This window comes from Fusarium sambucinum, chromosome III (assembly GCF_050947815.1).
Source record: "Fusarium sambucinum isolate potato_lamoka chromosome III, whole genome shotgun sequence".
Classification (NCBI taxonomy): domain Eukaryota; kingdom Fungi; phylum Ascomycota; class Sordariomycetes; order Hypocreales; family Nectriaceae; genus Fusarium; species Fusarium sambucinum.
Window position 1 is genome coordinate 4,446,929 of NC_139292.1, and position 15,169 is coordinate 4,462,097.

The 15,169-nt window shown below is 49.2% G+C and overlaps 7 protein-coding genes across 7 annotated transcripts; 4 read left to right on the forward strand and 3 right to left on the reverse strand.

The window, feature by feature from the left end:
- Window positions 1-1,560: 1,560 nt before the first annotated feature.
- FSST1_011663 (mitochondrial carrier domain-containing protein) lies at window positions 1,561-2,781 on the forward strand (the record flags this gene model as incomplete). Its single annotated transcript, XM_083234815.1, has 2 exons — window positions 1,561-1,605; window positions 1,885-2,781. The coding sequence occupies 2 exons, from the start codon at window positions 1,561-1,563 to the stop codon at window positions 2,779-2,781; spliced, it is 942 nt and encodes a 313-aa protein (XP_083081359.1).
- A 523-nt stretch (window positions 2,782-3,304) lies between these two features.
- Window positions 3,305-3,709, forward strand: FSST1_011664 (CENP-S associating centromere protein X-domain-containing protein; the record flags this gene model as incomplete). Its single annotated transcript, XM_083234816.1, has 1 exon — window positions 3,305-3,709. The coding sequence occupies one exon, from the start codon at window positions 3,305-3,307 to the stop codon at window positions 3,707-3,709; it is 405 nt and encodes a 134-aa protein (XP_083081360.1).
- Window positions 3,710-5,885: 2,176 nt separating this feature from the next.
- FSST1_011665 (cupredoxin domain-containing protein) lies at window positions 5,886-6,895 on the forward strand (the record flags this gene model as incomplete). The annotated part of the gene is made up of 3 exons (XM_083234818.1): window positions 5,886-5,934; window positions 5,992-6,343; window positions 6,397-6,895. 3 exons carry the CDS (start codon window positions 5,886-5,888, stop codon window positions 6,893-6,895), a joined length of 900 nt encoding a protein of 299 aa, XP_083081361.1.
- Window positions 6,896-7,254: 359 nt separating this feature from the next.
- FSST1_011666 (cytochrome b5-like heme/steroid binding domain-containing protein) lies at window positions 7,255-8,123 on the reverse strand (the record flags this gene model as incomplete). Its single annotated transcript, XM_083234819.1, has 2 exons — window positions 7,255-7,758; window positions 7,818-8,123. The coding sequence occupies 2 exons, from the start codon at window positions 8,121-8,123 to the stop codon at window positions 7,255-7,257; spliced, it is 810 nt and encodes a 269-aa protein (XP_083081362.1).
- A 633-nt stretch (window positions 8,124-8,756) lies between these two features.
- FSST1_011667 (uncharacterized protein) lies at window positions 8,757-10,785 on the forward strand (the record flags this gene model as incomplete). The annotated part of the gene is made up of 2 exons (XM_083234820.1): window positions 8,757-9,110; window positions 9,163-10,785. 2 exons carry the CDS (start codon window positions 8,757-8,759, stop codon window positions 10,783-10,785), a joined length of 1,977 nt encoding a protein of 658 aa, XP_083081363.1.
- A 637-nt stretch (window positions 10,786-11,422) lies between these two features.
- On the reverse strand, window positions 11,423-12,951 carry FSST1_011668 (activator 1 subunit 3; the record flags this gene model as incomplete). The annotated part of the gene is made up of 3 exons (XM_083234821.1): window positions 11,423-12,420; window positions 12,477-12,686; window positions 12,789-12,951. 3 exons carry the CDS (start codon window positions 12,949-12,951, stop codon window positions 11,423-11,425), a joined length of 1,371 nt encoding a protein of 456 aa, XP_083081364.1.
- A 513-nt stretch (window positions 12,952-13,464) lies between these two features.
- FSST1_011669 (uncharacterized protein) lies at window positions 13,465-14,734 on the reverse strand (the record flags this gene model as incomplete). The annotated part of the gene is made up of 3 exons (XM_083234822.1): window positions 13,465-13,853; window positions 13,904-14,550; window positions 14,604-14,734. 3 exons carry the CDS (start codon window positions 14,732-14,734, stop codon window positions 13,465-13,467), a joined length of 1,167 nt encoding a protein of 388 aa, XP_083081365.1.
- Between the last annotated feature and the right edge of the window lie 435 nt (window positions 14,735-15,169).

The following is a 15,169-nucleotide window of genomic DNA, read 5'->3' on the forward strand; positions in this document are numbered from 1 at the left end:
TGCTCCCTGAAGGGATTACGGGTATGAGTTGAAGTGTTTTAGCTTCCCTTACTTCCCTTGTGGGCCAAAGTTAAGGGTCAGGGTGTGGGATATCACCGACGTCAAGCGTCTATGTCCTTGGGTACAAACATGATGAACCAGATGTTTGTATTCCAGCGTATCCACTGGCTGACTAGATGTACAAAGTACTGGGCCGAAGTAAACGGATAAACGTAAAATGAGGCAATTGGACTGATATCAAACCTACGGCTATTCCGAGATAGTTATTTGTGTCAGGTTTGCTGCACCTAAGGCGCCTCGGTTGTTGGACACAAACTGGCCCAAGCAAAAAAAAAATCAAGAAACAGAAGGGAAAAAAGAATTGTTCTCCTCAAACGAAAGAGACACCAATTGGACAGTTAGGTCAGGCTGGGGTAGGTGAACCCCGGGGGAGGCGATGGTAAGGAAGATCCAACACAACCCTACCCAGAGCGGCTCACCTCTATTCATGTCATGAGACTTGCGCACTGTGCGAGATGTGGCAGCTAGATGATTCTGTAGGTTCAGTTTCAGTGGCAGTGGAGGGTTCTGGGCTGGCGTTGCTGGCTCGCGGAGCCCGGAGGCTAGTGGATTGGAGAAGGACCGGGGAGAAGAAAGAAATGTGGGTGAAAGGATGGCTAGATGGATGTCATGATGGAGGGATGGGGAGGGAAATTTCGATGGTGAAAGAGGGATATACTGACGACATTTGATCGAGATATATCAATTGTAGCACACAACGGTGGGCATGACATACTCAATAGTTTGGAATATGGGAGATTAAGAGCTTTGTAGAATTGAAGCTTTGATCGAACTGTGCTTTGTACAATATCAATGTATGCCCTGAATGGATCTGAAAACTTTTCCTACAGCCGGGCAGCTTGGGCTATCATGGATCCTCGGGCCTTGGGACAGCTCATCGCCCCAAGGTTTGTAGGCCTGCAAGCTGTATCCGTAGCTGTCTGTCGCACCGAGCTTCACTGTAACTGCTGTACTTACTGTACAGTACCCCATACAGTAATAGCTCCCATGTCTCCCAAGCCCAAGACGGGTCTAGGTCTCGGCGGTCGACAAAAAATCGGGGTGAACCGGCATCTCATCTTGCAGCAGCAGCAAGCTCGAACCCAGACAGGTCCAAGGATCAGTGAAGGACAGGTTTTGTACCAGAAGCGCCCCACCTTCAAGTCCACCAAGTGCCACTGAGTGGCCACTTGGCCACCCCTGAAAAGCTCGCAGACCTGGCAAGGCTGTGGCCTCAGGCTTCCAAGCCCGTGTTGTCGCTGTGGAGAGAGCTACTGGGCTTGGGGCCTGGTTGGCTGGGGGTCCCAGCTCCCTTTAGCGCGGGACCGGAAAGATTCGCTCCAAAGAGACTTTCTTACAGGTCCGCCGCAATTTTTTTCCCTCCCCCCAAATACCTCTCACCCCCCGTCGGCGCAGATTTATTTTCTCTCGACTCCCTCCATTCTCTCTTCCTTCTTTCATCCTCAATCTCCCCTCAATCCTTTCGTCTTGTTCAAGGGAAAGACCACCACAGCCGCTATCATGTCTTCTGCTGATCAAGGACCCCAGACGGTTTTGGGCATGCCCGTAAGTTTTTCTCTCATCCCCCCTCGATCACTATCCAGATCCCCTCGACCGTCAGATGCCCGCCGATGCACAAAATACCTCCTGAATCACTCAGCGCTATCGAATATCACGATATAATATTTGACATCCATGATGGATGATTCGGACACAATTGTCCCGATTGTGGTGCTGCTTGTCTCGAGAAGATATTTCACCCTCGCCTGCATCGTGGCATCTTGACCGAGCGGATCTACCGGTGACAGACAGAATATGAAGAGCATTTACTAACAATGCTTGCAGCCATTCGTCGCTGACTTCCTCATGGGTGGTGTCTCCGCCGCTGTCTCCAAGACTGCTGCTGCCCCCATTGAGCGTGTCAAGCTCCTCATCCAGAACCAGGATGAGATGCTCAAGACCGGTCGTCTCGACCGCAAGTACAACGGCATTGGTGACTGCTTCAAGCGCACCATGGCCGATGAGGGTGTCATGTCCCTCTGGCGAGGAAACACCGCCAACGTCATCCGATACTTCCCTACCCAGGCCCTGAACTTCGCTTTCCGTGACAAGTTCAAGAAGATGTTCGGCTACAAGAAGGACAAGGATGGCTACGCCATGTGGATGGTCGGTAACCTTGCCTCCGGTGGTGCTGCTGGTGCCACCTCTCTTCTCTTCGTCTACTCTCTTGACTACGCCCGTACTCGTCTTGCCAACGATGCCAAGAACGCCAAGTCCGGTGGTGACCGTCAGTTCAACGGTCTCGTCGACGTCTACAAGAAGACCCTCGCCTCTGACGGTATTGCCGGTCTCTACCGTGGTTTCATGCCCTCCGTTGCTGGTATCGTTGTCTACCGTGGTCTCTACTTCGGAATGTACGACTCCATCAAGCCCGTCGTCCTCACCGGTAACCTCCAGGGCAACTTCCTTGCCTCTTTCGCTCTTGGTTGGGTCGTCACCACTGGTGCCGGTATCGCCTCTTACCCTCTTGACACCATCCGCCGACGTATGATGATGACCTCTGGTGAGGCTGTCAAGTACAAGAACACCATGGACGCTGCCCGCCAGATTGTCGCCAAGGAGGGTGTCAAGTCTCTCTTCAAGGGTGCTGGTGCCAACATTCTCCGTGGTGTTGCCGGTGCTGGTGTCCTCTCCATCTACGATCAGCTCCAGGTCCTCCTCTTCGGCAAGGCCTTCAAATAAGCGATTCGTTCAACATACCCTGTATAGATGAGTGTGGGGGATAAGGATTCGAGGAGAATCTTAATTGGCGGACCTGGCATGGTGTCCGCTGGTTGAAACAAAAAGGCGAGATCGAAGTGCAGATCGAGGGAAGTTGTCACAGATACCCGACGTGGTCTGAAACAGCAGCTCTTTACGGGTTAGAGTGGCATAGGCACGGCGTCTTTTTCTAATCTTGCTTTGCCTTCCGTTCTAGGCCGCTGTAATTTATACACCAATGCAAATTCCCTTTACTGTCTAGTCTATGTTCAATCGTTCCAGATATGTGTGACTGCTTCATTTGAAGGTGTACTCGTCGTGATACTAACATCTGTCCTTTGGGATGAAGTTCCACAAACTTTATTTTAGTGTGTCTGATGACTAAGCCAAATCCTACAAGCAAGATCTACCTCTACCTACTAAGGTAGGTACCTCAGTCCGCCGCAAACAAATCGTCCTTCTTTCCAGCTACTCCAGAACCTCATAGCTCGCGAAATCTGTCAACATGCCCCCTAAACAAACATCTAAAACTGGCAGAGGTCAACCCAAAGCCACCACTAAAAAATCAACCAAGGCCTCTGAACCTGAACCTGAACCGCAGTCAAGCAGTCCATTCGAGATATCCGATGACGGTAGCGACCAAGCTGGGCCCTCAACACGCGAGGTCCAGGAGGTTGAGGAAGAAGAGCCGGACAAGACAATCCCGGCGGAGCTTCTAACACGGCTACTGCACGAATTCTTTGCGAAAGACGCAACGCGGATATCGAGAGATGCCAACGCTGCAGCGGGCAAGTACTTCGATGTGTTTGTAAGGGAAGCGATTGCGCGCGCTGCTGTCGAGAAGGATGTTGGGTTTCTAGAAGTTGAGGATCTGGAGAAGATCTCGCCTCAGTTGCTGCTGGACCTCTGAGCAGAAATTCACAATCAAGTCAGTGCTGTTATTTGCGAGGGTCTGGTTTAGTTGCGCGAGCTTCTCATAGCCATGAGGGTATCGAGAAGTTCCCAGATGTCAAACACATAACGATATGGGTATGGGGTCTGCATGCCATCTTTGTCCGCCCTTATATACTGACAAAATAGCAGCTCGGGCCTTGCGTATCATATAATATGATAGCTATAACTAGCTCTGAACGTAGCTATTGTATATTGGGACCTCGCCGTCTCAATCGGCTAGTCATGATAGGAGCATTATACCTTGGAACGCTTGGTCGCAAGATCCAACATCAATATTGGCGTTCGTTGGAATACAAGCAGTAGTTACTGAAGATGTGTTCCGAAGGTTACGGTATATGTCACTGAGCATGGTAGATCCAATTGAAGTACTAGACTAGTTCATTAGATGGCTCGAGGAGCGTACTGGGTCACGGTGTGATAAATACGTATTGCCAACTTTCAGCATACCGGGGGAGTAATCCAACAGCACATATTGTCAGTCATGGCATTGCCATCTTGCAAAAGCACATGGAATTCAGATTATAGAACGACGTAAATATGAATAAGGGGCACATCGAATATTTGAAGCTAGCGTAGAAGTCATAACCACTGTCCATTTTACCCACACGCCTTCTGTAGGTTAGCTTTGAGTCCTAGCACATTTCACTTGCAAGCTCTACATAAGTCGAGTATTTCCTCTTTCCAATATAAGAAACTGCCATGATACGAAACAAACAATCTGGTACTGCCGCTCTCTTGGCAGTGCGTCCTAGTTATTGTGTGCTTCGCTAATCTCAGAGCTGGGAGTTTGTCGACGTTGGCTTGTCATGCGACCCTGCCTGTAAATGAAGAATGTTGCTTAGCATGAAACCCGCATACTCGAACGGTTGAAAATTCTCCGAAAATATCAGGAGGGCCATTAACCGCTTCGATGATCTACCGTGATATTGAAAGAGATTTCATGGCCAGCGTTGACTACTACTAACCTTAGTAAATACCTACCTAGTATCTAGACTACCCGACTTGTAGTGTTTCAAAACTCCAGAATTTGGTCCCCACAGCGATTCTGCAACCAACACGAAACATCGCAGTCTCGAAACCGATTAGCCATTGCAACGAAAGCATTCACCTGCTTGTACGCTAAAAAAAAACTCGTTCTTTATGACTAGGCCAAGTGTTTTTTTCGTTTCAAAACAGCATACCACCAGCGCACCCTCGTAAGGGATCAGGTATAGGGACGAAACTATATTCGTCTCACAGGACTACGGATAAGGGACTTCCGACACAAATAGACCCCTGTTCAATTCACACGGCTGGGTCAAGACCCGAGGTCTCCCTATAGTCACTCGGATTATCTCCTTCCTGTGGTATGGGCTCGAATAGTATTCATACTAAGCGCCATGGGTTTGATGGCTCAGCCTTCTATGGACTAAAAGAGGAAGAAAATGTCAATATTATATTGTTCCAAGAGAAACGACTTCAGTCGACATTACTAAGGAATACATATCAATTAATGATGAGTTATGAAAGCAATTGCTGCACCGCGCAGTTAATCCTCAGTACTATCTATATTGACCATACCAAGTCAATATCAGATTGACCTGACATATAGCCTGGGTAGTTCCCAAGCCTCACCAGAGTCTAGAGCCAGGCTGGGTAGGTAGCCAAGAAAGATCTGGCATTCCATGTTTCACTCGTCAACTCTTCTAGTGAAGCCTTGTCGATAACGTCTCATGCTACTCCTGGCTTGCAACTCTGCCGATGGCGCCGAGACGGAAACCCCAACATCCTTATTTCGGTACCATCAAGAGGCGTGCTTCAGATGTGCCTCGAAACTCGTCATCCGGGCCCATGGCCATAATGGGTCGCTCAGGCGATTCAAGGTGTATATATTCCTATTCCGTCTCGTGTCTTTTGTTTTGTTTCTTCTCATCTCTCATATCTTTCCATAATCAACAGTCTGGTCCTGTTCCTTTGAACCTCTTTCCTTATTTCTCTCTTTCTCTTTTCTTCTTTTTCTTTCTTAGACGAGGCCGGTCCTTCAAAGCGCTTGACGCATATTTGAATTATTTCTTGATCATATTCTTGAACGTCTTGTCTAGAACGTCCTTTCTTTACTCTTTCTCAAATATTCACATCCCCAGGCTCCAAACATGCATTTCTCACAAATTGCCATTGTCGCTCTTGCGGCTGCTGCTCAAGGTATGTTTCTCTGTACCACAAAGCTACCCATGTAATAAATAATTAACTTGAGTTTAGCTGTCGACGTTCAAGTCGTTGCCGTAGGCCGCAATGGAGCAACAAATGCAACCGGCCTCAAGTTTTGGCCCGAGAAGATCACAGCCGAACCTGGTACCATGGTGCAGTTCCAGTTCTGGACAGGAAACCACACAGTCACACAATCTACTTTCGACGACCCTTGTATGCCAATTGGAAATGTCAACCCTAGCGTTGAGGGCGTCTACTCTGGCTACATGCCTGTCGCCGCCAGCATGTCCAAGGGCATGATCCCTACCTACACCATCACCATCAAGGACAAGAAGCCCATGTGGCTCTTCTGCAGCAAGGCCCAGCACTGCCAGGGCGGTATGTCTATGGTTATCAACGAAGAGTAAGTCAAACCGCATCTGCCAATGTATGGATACCTTTTTAACACTCATCTAGTTCTTCTTCCAACTCAACAAAGACCCTCAGCGGCTACAAGGAGAAGTGCAAGGGTACCACAGTCTCCGAAGTCGTCCCAGTCAAGTCTGGCGGTGCTCCCTCTGGTGGCTCTGGTGGCAACGGCACTGTCCCTGGCGGCAACGGCGGTGGCAGCTCCGGCGGCAATGACGGAAACTCCGATGACGGTAGCTCCGGCGATGACGGTAGCTCCGGCGATGACAGCTCCGATGACGGTAGCAGCTCCGGGGGTGATTCTTCTTCTGGCGATGACAGCAGCTCCGATGATGACTCTTCATCTGACGATGGCTCTGAAGATGGATCTGAAGATGGCAGCGGCTCTGGCCTTGGTGGCACACCCACTGACGGCTCGCCCTTGACCCCCGGATCTGCTGGCACACCAACTGCTGGCACACCTGTTGTCACAGCTGGTGCTGCAGACCTCTCTGCACCCTTGTCGATGCTAGTAGCAGTTGGTGCCGCCGCCCTCTGCGTGCTGTAGATCGATATTCAGTGCTGCATGAGTGTGTTTTATGTATAGACGTAATGTTGGGAACAATTAATCGGGATACCTGTGCCAATTGCTGGAACGATTGGAAGTCCCGGGATGGGCATAATCAAATATCTATGGAGTTCAGGACAGGATTGCCAAACTCTGGCAGATCATTATGGAATAATGTATCAAGTTTACATGTATAGATACTTATAAATACCCAATAAACTTGGAGAGATCATCTTATTGTTGTATTTATTTCAATTCGTGCCAGGGGCAGAACGTATGCCCTTGAACCCTAAACTCTACGATACATGCTAATCAAATCTTTTGAAAAATTGTAAATATATCATTGTGAGTGCCGTAATTTACTGCTTGCTTTGAGGAATCTTTCTGGTCTTCCTACTCTTCTGAGCCTGGTCGCAAAGCTTCTTGGGCTTTTCCTTCTCCAGCCAGTCAGGGTCTCGCTGCACATATCCCACCTTGGAGTACTTCTTGTTGTTGGCAAAAAAGTCAACCCAGTGCTTTAGTGTAGCATGGGCCTTCTGCTTGGCTTCCTCCAGCTCCTTAACCTTGAGCTCGGCGAGCTCTTCAGGGGTCCAATGCGAGTCGATTTCGGGATTGTCGATGGGCAAGAATGTCTCCTCATAACCACGGAGATCGGCAGTCTGGTCCTCAGCGAAGCAGCCTGTAACAAAACCGCGGGCGGCATCGGTGGCAGCAAAGTAGCTGTATGAACCGCCGGGGCCGTACATGCGGCGACCCGGGGAGACGTCGTAGATGGTGCCGTTGATGGCGAGTAGAATGGGTCTATCGGGATCGCGGCCATCGTAAAGAGAGAGCTCATCGAGAGTCATGTAGGTCGGGGGCGGCTGCGAGAGCATATGTAATTAGTGCTAGCCCAGCAACAGCTTTAACAGGCGAGACATACTGGTCCAAGAATCAACTCCTTGTAGAATTTTTGAGTCATCCATTCCGGCTTGTTCTTATGTCCCCACCAGTAGCTCTCTCCTCCGCTTATAACATAGCTGAGGCCCATAGACGCTACGAAGAGGAAGCTGATGACGCGGAGGATGTCGAGGTAAGGAGAGTAGCCATCCCAGATGCCATCATGGTCGACCTTGGAAGATGATGTCTTCTTGCCCTTTTTGGTGGGAGTTGAAGGTTGAGAGACTTCAGATGCCGAGTCGTTCTTCGGCTGAGGTTTGCGCTGTCGGAGTGTCGATTCGTCCGCCATGGTGACAAGGTGGAATATTTTGTAGCTTACAATTTATGATGCTGTGAATCAAAGAGAGGCTAGATTCGAAAAGAAGACGGAAAAGAATTTATGGAGTAGGTAAAAGGGGCGATCTTAATATAAAGTGGTGTGTCCTGTCACCCTGACCTGGCCTTTTCTCGGATGGAGTGGAAAGCTTTCCCTGCATCATTAATAAAGTTACGGATACTGCAACTGCGACGTTGGACAGCTTTATCGCAATTCTGATACGCCTTATCAACCAACTCGCTCCACTCCGCGGGGTCATCGAGTTCGAAGACGCTTGATTGGATTATTGAGACATAATTCTCACTAGGAACACGCCTATGGAGTCGATATAAGCCAAAAGACTGGTATGCAATTACCTGATACCGTCACTGTCACCACAGCAACAAGACATTCATCCAATCGAGATTATGCCCACATTAGAAGTGGCATGTAAACAATCAATAATATCCCAGAACCACTTAATTCTACCGTCCCTCTCTCTATATCACAACACACTAAAACAATTAACATTCAAACTCAACTCTGCATAACCGCAGCCACAGAACGAATTCAATCCACCGTCTTTCAACTCAATCAATATACATTCATACCAACTCTTCCCAAACAATGGAGCAGCCAAACAGCCCAGGGGGCTCCTCCGGTGGTCCCCTCCAGGCTGTCACCGCAGACCGCGTAAATCAACAACGGGACCGAGAATCAGTCTTTACTCACCTCCGCTCAGCATCAAGAGAAAGTGTCCACGATAAGATCAGCCAGTTCAACAACCTCAGTGTCACTATGCAATCAAAACAATTAGAACGCAAAACAGCCGACGCTGCCCTGAAGCGCGCCATGCTCGGTCGTGAAGAAGCCGAATCCGAGTTGCGCAAAACTAGAGAGGAGACCAAGGCACTCAAAAAGGCCATCGATGAGGGTAAAGAGCGTGAGAGAAAGGTTGGGGAGCGTCTAGAGGCGTTGATGGTAGGCATTCTCTTCCAATGTTAATGTAGAATGCATATTGACCGTCTTCTAGGAGAACTATGGCCGAGCCAAGGAGACACACGCACATACCCAAGCTCTTTGGGAAAAAGAGATCCGCCGCGCACGAAAAGAGACATTTAAGACACAATCGTCAATCGTCAAACTCCAGGAAGAACTCAAATCAGCCCGTACCAACGCAAAAATGATCGACGAAAACCTCAAGCGCGAAAAGGCTAGAAGCAAGGTCCGAGAACAGGAGGCCTTCGAAGCCCGCTATCAGATTGTCGGCGTCCAGGAACAACTTGACCAGGCCCTAGAACGCATTAAACTCGTCGAGCAGGAGCGCGACGCCTTCAAGACCGCTGCTAAGAATGAGGAGGTCGCCCGTATCGCCGCCGAGGGTCGCATTCCTCTACCGCCACAAGAAGCCGATGATGAGTTTGCTTCTCCACAGAAGGCCAGGAGGAGTGCATCAAAAGAACCTCGCATGTCACTCTCAACGATGGACATCATCTCTTCGGAAGCAAGCGAGGCTGAGATCGAGGAGTTAGCGATCCAATTGCAATGGGAACGTCAAAGAGCCGAGCGTGCTCACGAGATGATCGAGTTCCTGCAGGCTGAGTGCCACCTGCGTTGCTGTGCGTGCTCCAAGTCGGATCGCCGCACCAGTGTTGAGGCCCCTCGCAAGAAACGTCGTAGTTCGATCGGCCTCGAGGGACCCAACGACAAGGTTATTAAGCTCGATAACAAGACGCTGGAGGCTGAGAAGCGTGGTGCCAGCCCACCTCGCATTCAAGAGCCACACCATGAGGCTCAGCTTGAAAATAAGGTCAATGCTGAGGCAGAGCCTGAAACTCAAACCCAACCAGAGCGTCAGCAATATCTTGAAGAACCACCTCGCGTGCTGCCCAAGTCCAGGAAGGAGCCTCGTCGTAGCACTATCTTCTGTCCCAAAGAAGGTATCTTCCGAACCGTTTCTGAGCAGGAAGCTGAGATTATTGAGGCGCAACGAAATATCGAGCAAGCAGAGGCTCAACGTGAGAACCAGGCTCACGATGAGTCTCAGGATGTGGACGAGGTTGTAGTTGAAGAAGTGGTAGAGGGCGAAACTTTCGTTGGCGACAACAATGAGATGGAGCGCCGTATATCGACAGAGACTGAGAGCAACTACAGGAGATATGCACGAACTCCTTCAGTCGAGCCTCCAGCCTTTGCGATGCTTGCAGCAGAGCGCACTAGTCTTGCCTCTCTGCTCAGCGCCCCTCACAATGGAGCTCACTCCGCCCCTATTCCTCAAATACCGACTATGCCAGATGTATCCGAGGATGTTCTTGCATCCCCTGAAACTCGACCTCACACCACCAATGCCTTTTACACTGTCACTACGACAACAACTGTGCCCATGAAAGACGACAACGCAAGAAACAGCGCCTCATTCAACGAACGACTTCGCACACCCTCTCAGAACAGCACAGGCACCACCTTTGACCTTTCCAATCCCGCTCTCACACCTACCATGACCCGTGAGGAGGCTCTCGCCAAGATTCGCGAGCGTCGTGGTCGTGCCCGCTCAATGGCCCAAGGCACATCAACGCCTGCCCGTCGAATGGTCTCCGGTACTGAGCGACGAGACATGAGCGCCCCCACAGGCAAGGTTGCTGGTAAGGGGCGATGAATGCCGAAATAAAGAACTGGACGAGCCATGGACACGACTTGACGATACCCAATTACTCTTCACCACACCTATCAATCCTCTGATTCTCTCTCTCTCACTCCGACCCGCACATTAAAGCTTCGGCTTTTGTTTTCTCTTCCCTCTGATGGGCTTCTCTCTACTCGCCCCTACCTTTGCCCATCAGTCATTTCTCCTTTCTTAGCAAGGCGAAGGGCGTTATTGTGTTTTGTTTTTCTTGTCCTTTCTGCTTTAGATCGTTTTCGCAAGGTCACTTGGAACATGGGGATGGATACCTTATTGAGCGAAATGCGTTCATTCGTGATTACCGATACATTATGGGTGGTTTGATAGATTATCATGTCATGTAAATTATTATACTGTTTTTGGTCACGATCAATACCCAGCGACAGGCCTTGTGTACGAGCTCTTTATTTTGTATTTGCAATAACATATGACCATGTTCATGTTCATGTTCACACACGGCTTTCTGCTTGTTGTTTGGATGCCCCTTCTTGCGTATGGTTTGATGGTATCAGAAGCCTTGATTGTGATTCAATATGATATCCAAAACGACTGGCTATGTGAGAAGATCGATATGTGAGCAATTTCCGCTGCATCATTTCATATAAGCATGCAGTTAGCTTCCCAAGAAGCCCCTTGACATATTCCGTGCCAACTGCGACGACATCGCATCTAGTTTGGTCGCAACGAGAACACACTCGACGCCTCTACCATTTGGCGAATACTGAATGCGTAATCTCCACTGTCCTGTTTTCACAACCCATTCCTCGTCTTCAGAGTCTCCATCCACGCGTCGTCGTTTGCGCGGGTAATTGCTTCCGGAAGACTCGTTTTTGATGAAATCTTCGAGATAGTCCTTGCCGTCCAGAATTATGGCAGATTCAGGCTCGAGGACTACACGGACATAATCATCCGCCAGTAGAGCGTTTCCAAGAGCTGTAGACTGGTTTGTCTGAAACGAGTTCAGCTTTGACGATACCAGTTCGAAGAGTTTTGCGACACGCGCTTTGGTGTCTTTGAAGAACTCTGCTTTTGCATCGCCTCCCGAGAAATGAAGTTTCGTTGCCTCGCCACCGATCTCGAGCATTAGCTCTGCCGGTTTCTCCTCCATGTATGGTCGAGCGTATTGTACAAAGCCCGCTAAAGGATCTGTATTGCTAACAAAAACGCTAATGCCGCTCTTTTGGATGTTTTCGAGACGAAGGACAATCTCGTTACGTCTCGTTGCTTGATTGTAGCTCAACGAGTGTGGAATGAGTCGTTGCTCAAGACCCTTGAAGTGAAAGTAGCGCGCATCGCTGAGAAGTTCCTGTCGGTGCGTCTCGTCACGAATGTGAATGGGATATCCGCGTAGAAAGTGTAGAAGCTCGGCGAAGGTATCAGCGCTACGCTTTGGGACTGATGGGGGCAGAATTGACGGTGGGCGGATCAGGCCTTCGCGTTCAAGGCCGGGGAAGAGATCGTCGGGGCGAGAGAAGAACGCTGCAAAGCCAAGAGAGAAGTAATTGGGAGAGTTGCCGGGGTCTTTGAAGATCTCTCTGGGGATCTGAAATTCACGATGTCCAATGGAGATAAAGATGCTCTCCTCGTAGAGCTGGGAGATCAGTTTCGGCACTGTTGTTCCACTGGTTAGACAAAGATATATATCCCACACGAACAGAGTGAAATACAGCTGTAGAATTGCGCATCTGAAAAGAGGCGCACGAAGTGCTCGCCGTCGCGGGGTTGGACATGGTAGCCCTGAAGATGGAGCGAGATGTCGCGAAAGATGGAAGGATCGCGATCGATGTAGAGCGTTCTGAGGGATGAGCTCGACTCGTCCTTTCGTTCCTTTGCTGACTCTAGTTGACAGACAAAGTACTGAGAGAAGTAAGACGGGGCTTTTGCGAGGCGTTAGCTGTGCATCTTTGTGTACCTTGATATCGCAACGCGTTATGCGACAGGGCAAATTGTCGCAAACAAGACTGAAGCCTGAATCTTACCATCAGAGGACAATGAAGCTCCCGAGAGCTTGAACAACTCGCTGCCGATCTGGATGGGAAATACGCGCTCGTGAGGGAGGATAAGCGGGATTCTTGAGACGTTGCGCTCTGACAGCGGCTCAACAGTCAAGGGCCCTGTTTCTGAGGAAGCAATTGAAGTCATTGTAATCGTATCTTGTACAATCAAAGCGATTTTTCTTTTTTATGTCGTCTTGCAGTTCAAATGCGACAGCTTATAAACAGAAGCCATTCTTGTCAGGCTCAAAAGAGTTCAAATCGCAACAAACGTTGCCAACGTTGCTTGATAAGGTCAGGTCGGCCGCCCTGCCTAAGGTGTGAATTTAGGCCGTTTGACACGGGCGCATTCGCAGTTGCAACTTACACGGGAGCCGCAGAAGCTTACGCCACTAGACATGGATGGATTGTGGCTGACATATGCATTATCAATGAATTGACTTTTCAATAAGGAATTTGAGATCAATGACAGTTGCTTATGTTTGATGATGTTCATTCATGTTGTTCTATGTAACGCCTTTTGTCCTGTCCTTATGGCACATATGGGTGTGCTCTTCAGCTTCGTACATCCTCTTCTAGATGCCAATACAACTCCATTAAGCTCCTCGTAAGAACTCAGAAACCCGGTTGGTGGTTTTCACCGTATTTGTTCACCGACTCATCAAAACAACTCAACTCCACTTCGGACCACTCCGACGACAGCTCCGGTTTGGATGGACTCGCTACTTCCACTGGCGACTCTATGCTCAATGTTGGCGAGCCCATCCAACCAAGTGATCATGGCCTCTGGGCTGACATCAAGCTTCACTAGCTCCTCAGAGAGAGCGGTGATGATATCTGCCAGAGCAAGACCCCGTTGTACCTTGAGGGCATTGATCGTGTTGAGGCAGCTTGTGACATCTGGTGTATTGAGCAGAGTGTCCACGATCTTCTTGATAGCATCTGGTGGTGGTGCTGCAATGCAGTTGTAGATGGTTTCTATTGTGATGTTTTCACGTTGGATCTCGCTGTCCGGCACCTTGGGTGCGTCCTTTGCTCGCAGTGGTGTGCCTGATGATATGTTAGCAACCGAGTAGTACAAGTTTCGTGTCAGTACTTACTTGATGCATGGCACGCTTGTAGCACATTCAATGCTCTTCGCATGTCACCTTTGCTCAGCTTTACCAGCGCATCGACCCCCTCTCCTCTAATCTGGACATTCTCCTCCTCCACCACCTTGTCCACTAGAACTCTGATATCGCCCTCCTTCAATGGGCTGAAACGGAATCGTGTGCATCGACTCAAAAGAGCTGGGCTGAGTTTGTGGGAGTAGTTGGCAATGATACAGAATCGAGTGTTGGTTGTGTACTTTTCCATAATTCGTCGTAGAGCCATCTGAGCGGTACTTGTCATGGCATCAGCCTCGTCAAGTATGATGAGCTTGAAACCAGCCATCGAGTTGCCCGAACGAGAGGCGCCACCCAAGGAGAAGATCTGCTTGGTGCTGGCAAACGTCTTGATCTGCTCTCGCACGACGTCAATACCACGGTCATCCGAGGCGTTGAGCTCAAGAACCATCTGACGCATATTGGCAGCGCCATAGATACGACGGGCAAGCGCAAGAATCGTTGACGTCTTTCCGGTACCAGGAGGGCCGTATAGGAGTAGATGAGGGAGGCGGTTCTGGTCGATGAATTTGTTGATGGTAGCGAGAATGTCTTGATGACCCGAAACGTCGTCGAGAGTGTTTGGTCTGTATTTCTCGACCCTGTATTTTGTTAGTCGATCGTATGTGACCGAAGTTGAAGGTCGGCTCCTCACCAAGGTAAACTGTCTTCAGCTTCGACTGGTAGGTTGGCGGCACTGCGCTTGCCTTGCTTGGCTTCAGAAGAAAAAGTGATGTCCTTGCTGGGAGCCGGGACATCAACGTCCATCTCGTCTATGTCGGACATTTTGGCGTTTCTATTTTGTTCAAGTTACTTTGAGCGATAACAGATTGGGGGTTGTTGATTGTCGCTCAATTTTGGTTCGTCAGTATCAGTACCTTAGTAGGTACCTACCTATGGAAGTTTGAATATTGAGGTCACCAGGAGAGACGCGCTAGGTTGCAGCTAAACGCGTCTGGACGTGCTCAGTCAATTAAGGCCCCTGCATATAGCAACAACCAATCATGGATAAGTATTCCGTGGCTTTACTCAAGTTCATGTAAAGCAATACTTTTTACTTTGATATTTTCTTTTTCTACCCAAGATTTAGAATTACTATCCTTATACTAGGTAGGCAAACATATTTGTGATGTCTAAACACTACTACCAAATCACCTACAATAACATATTCATGACAACTTAGAGTTATCTACAGTTGTGCCACCAAAGGAAACCCGAACC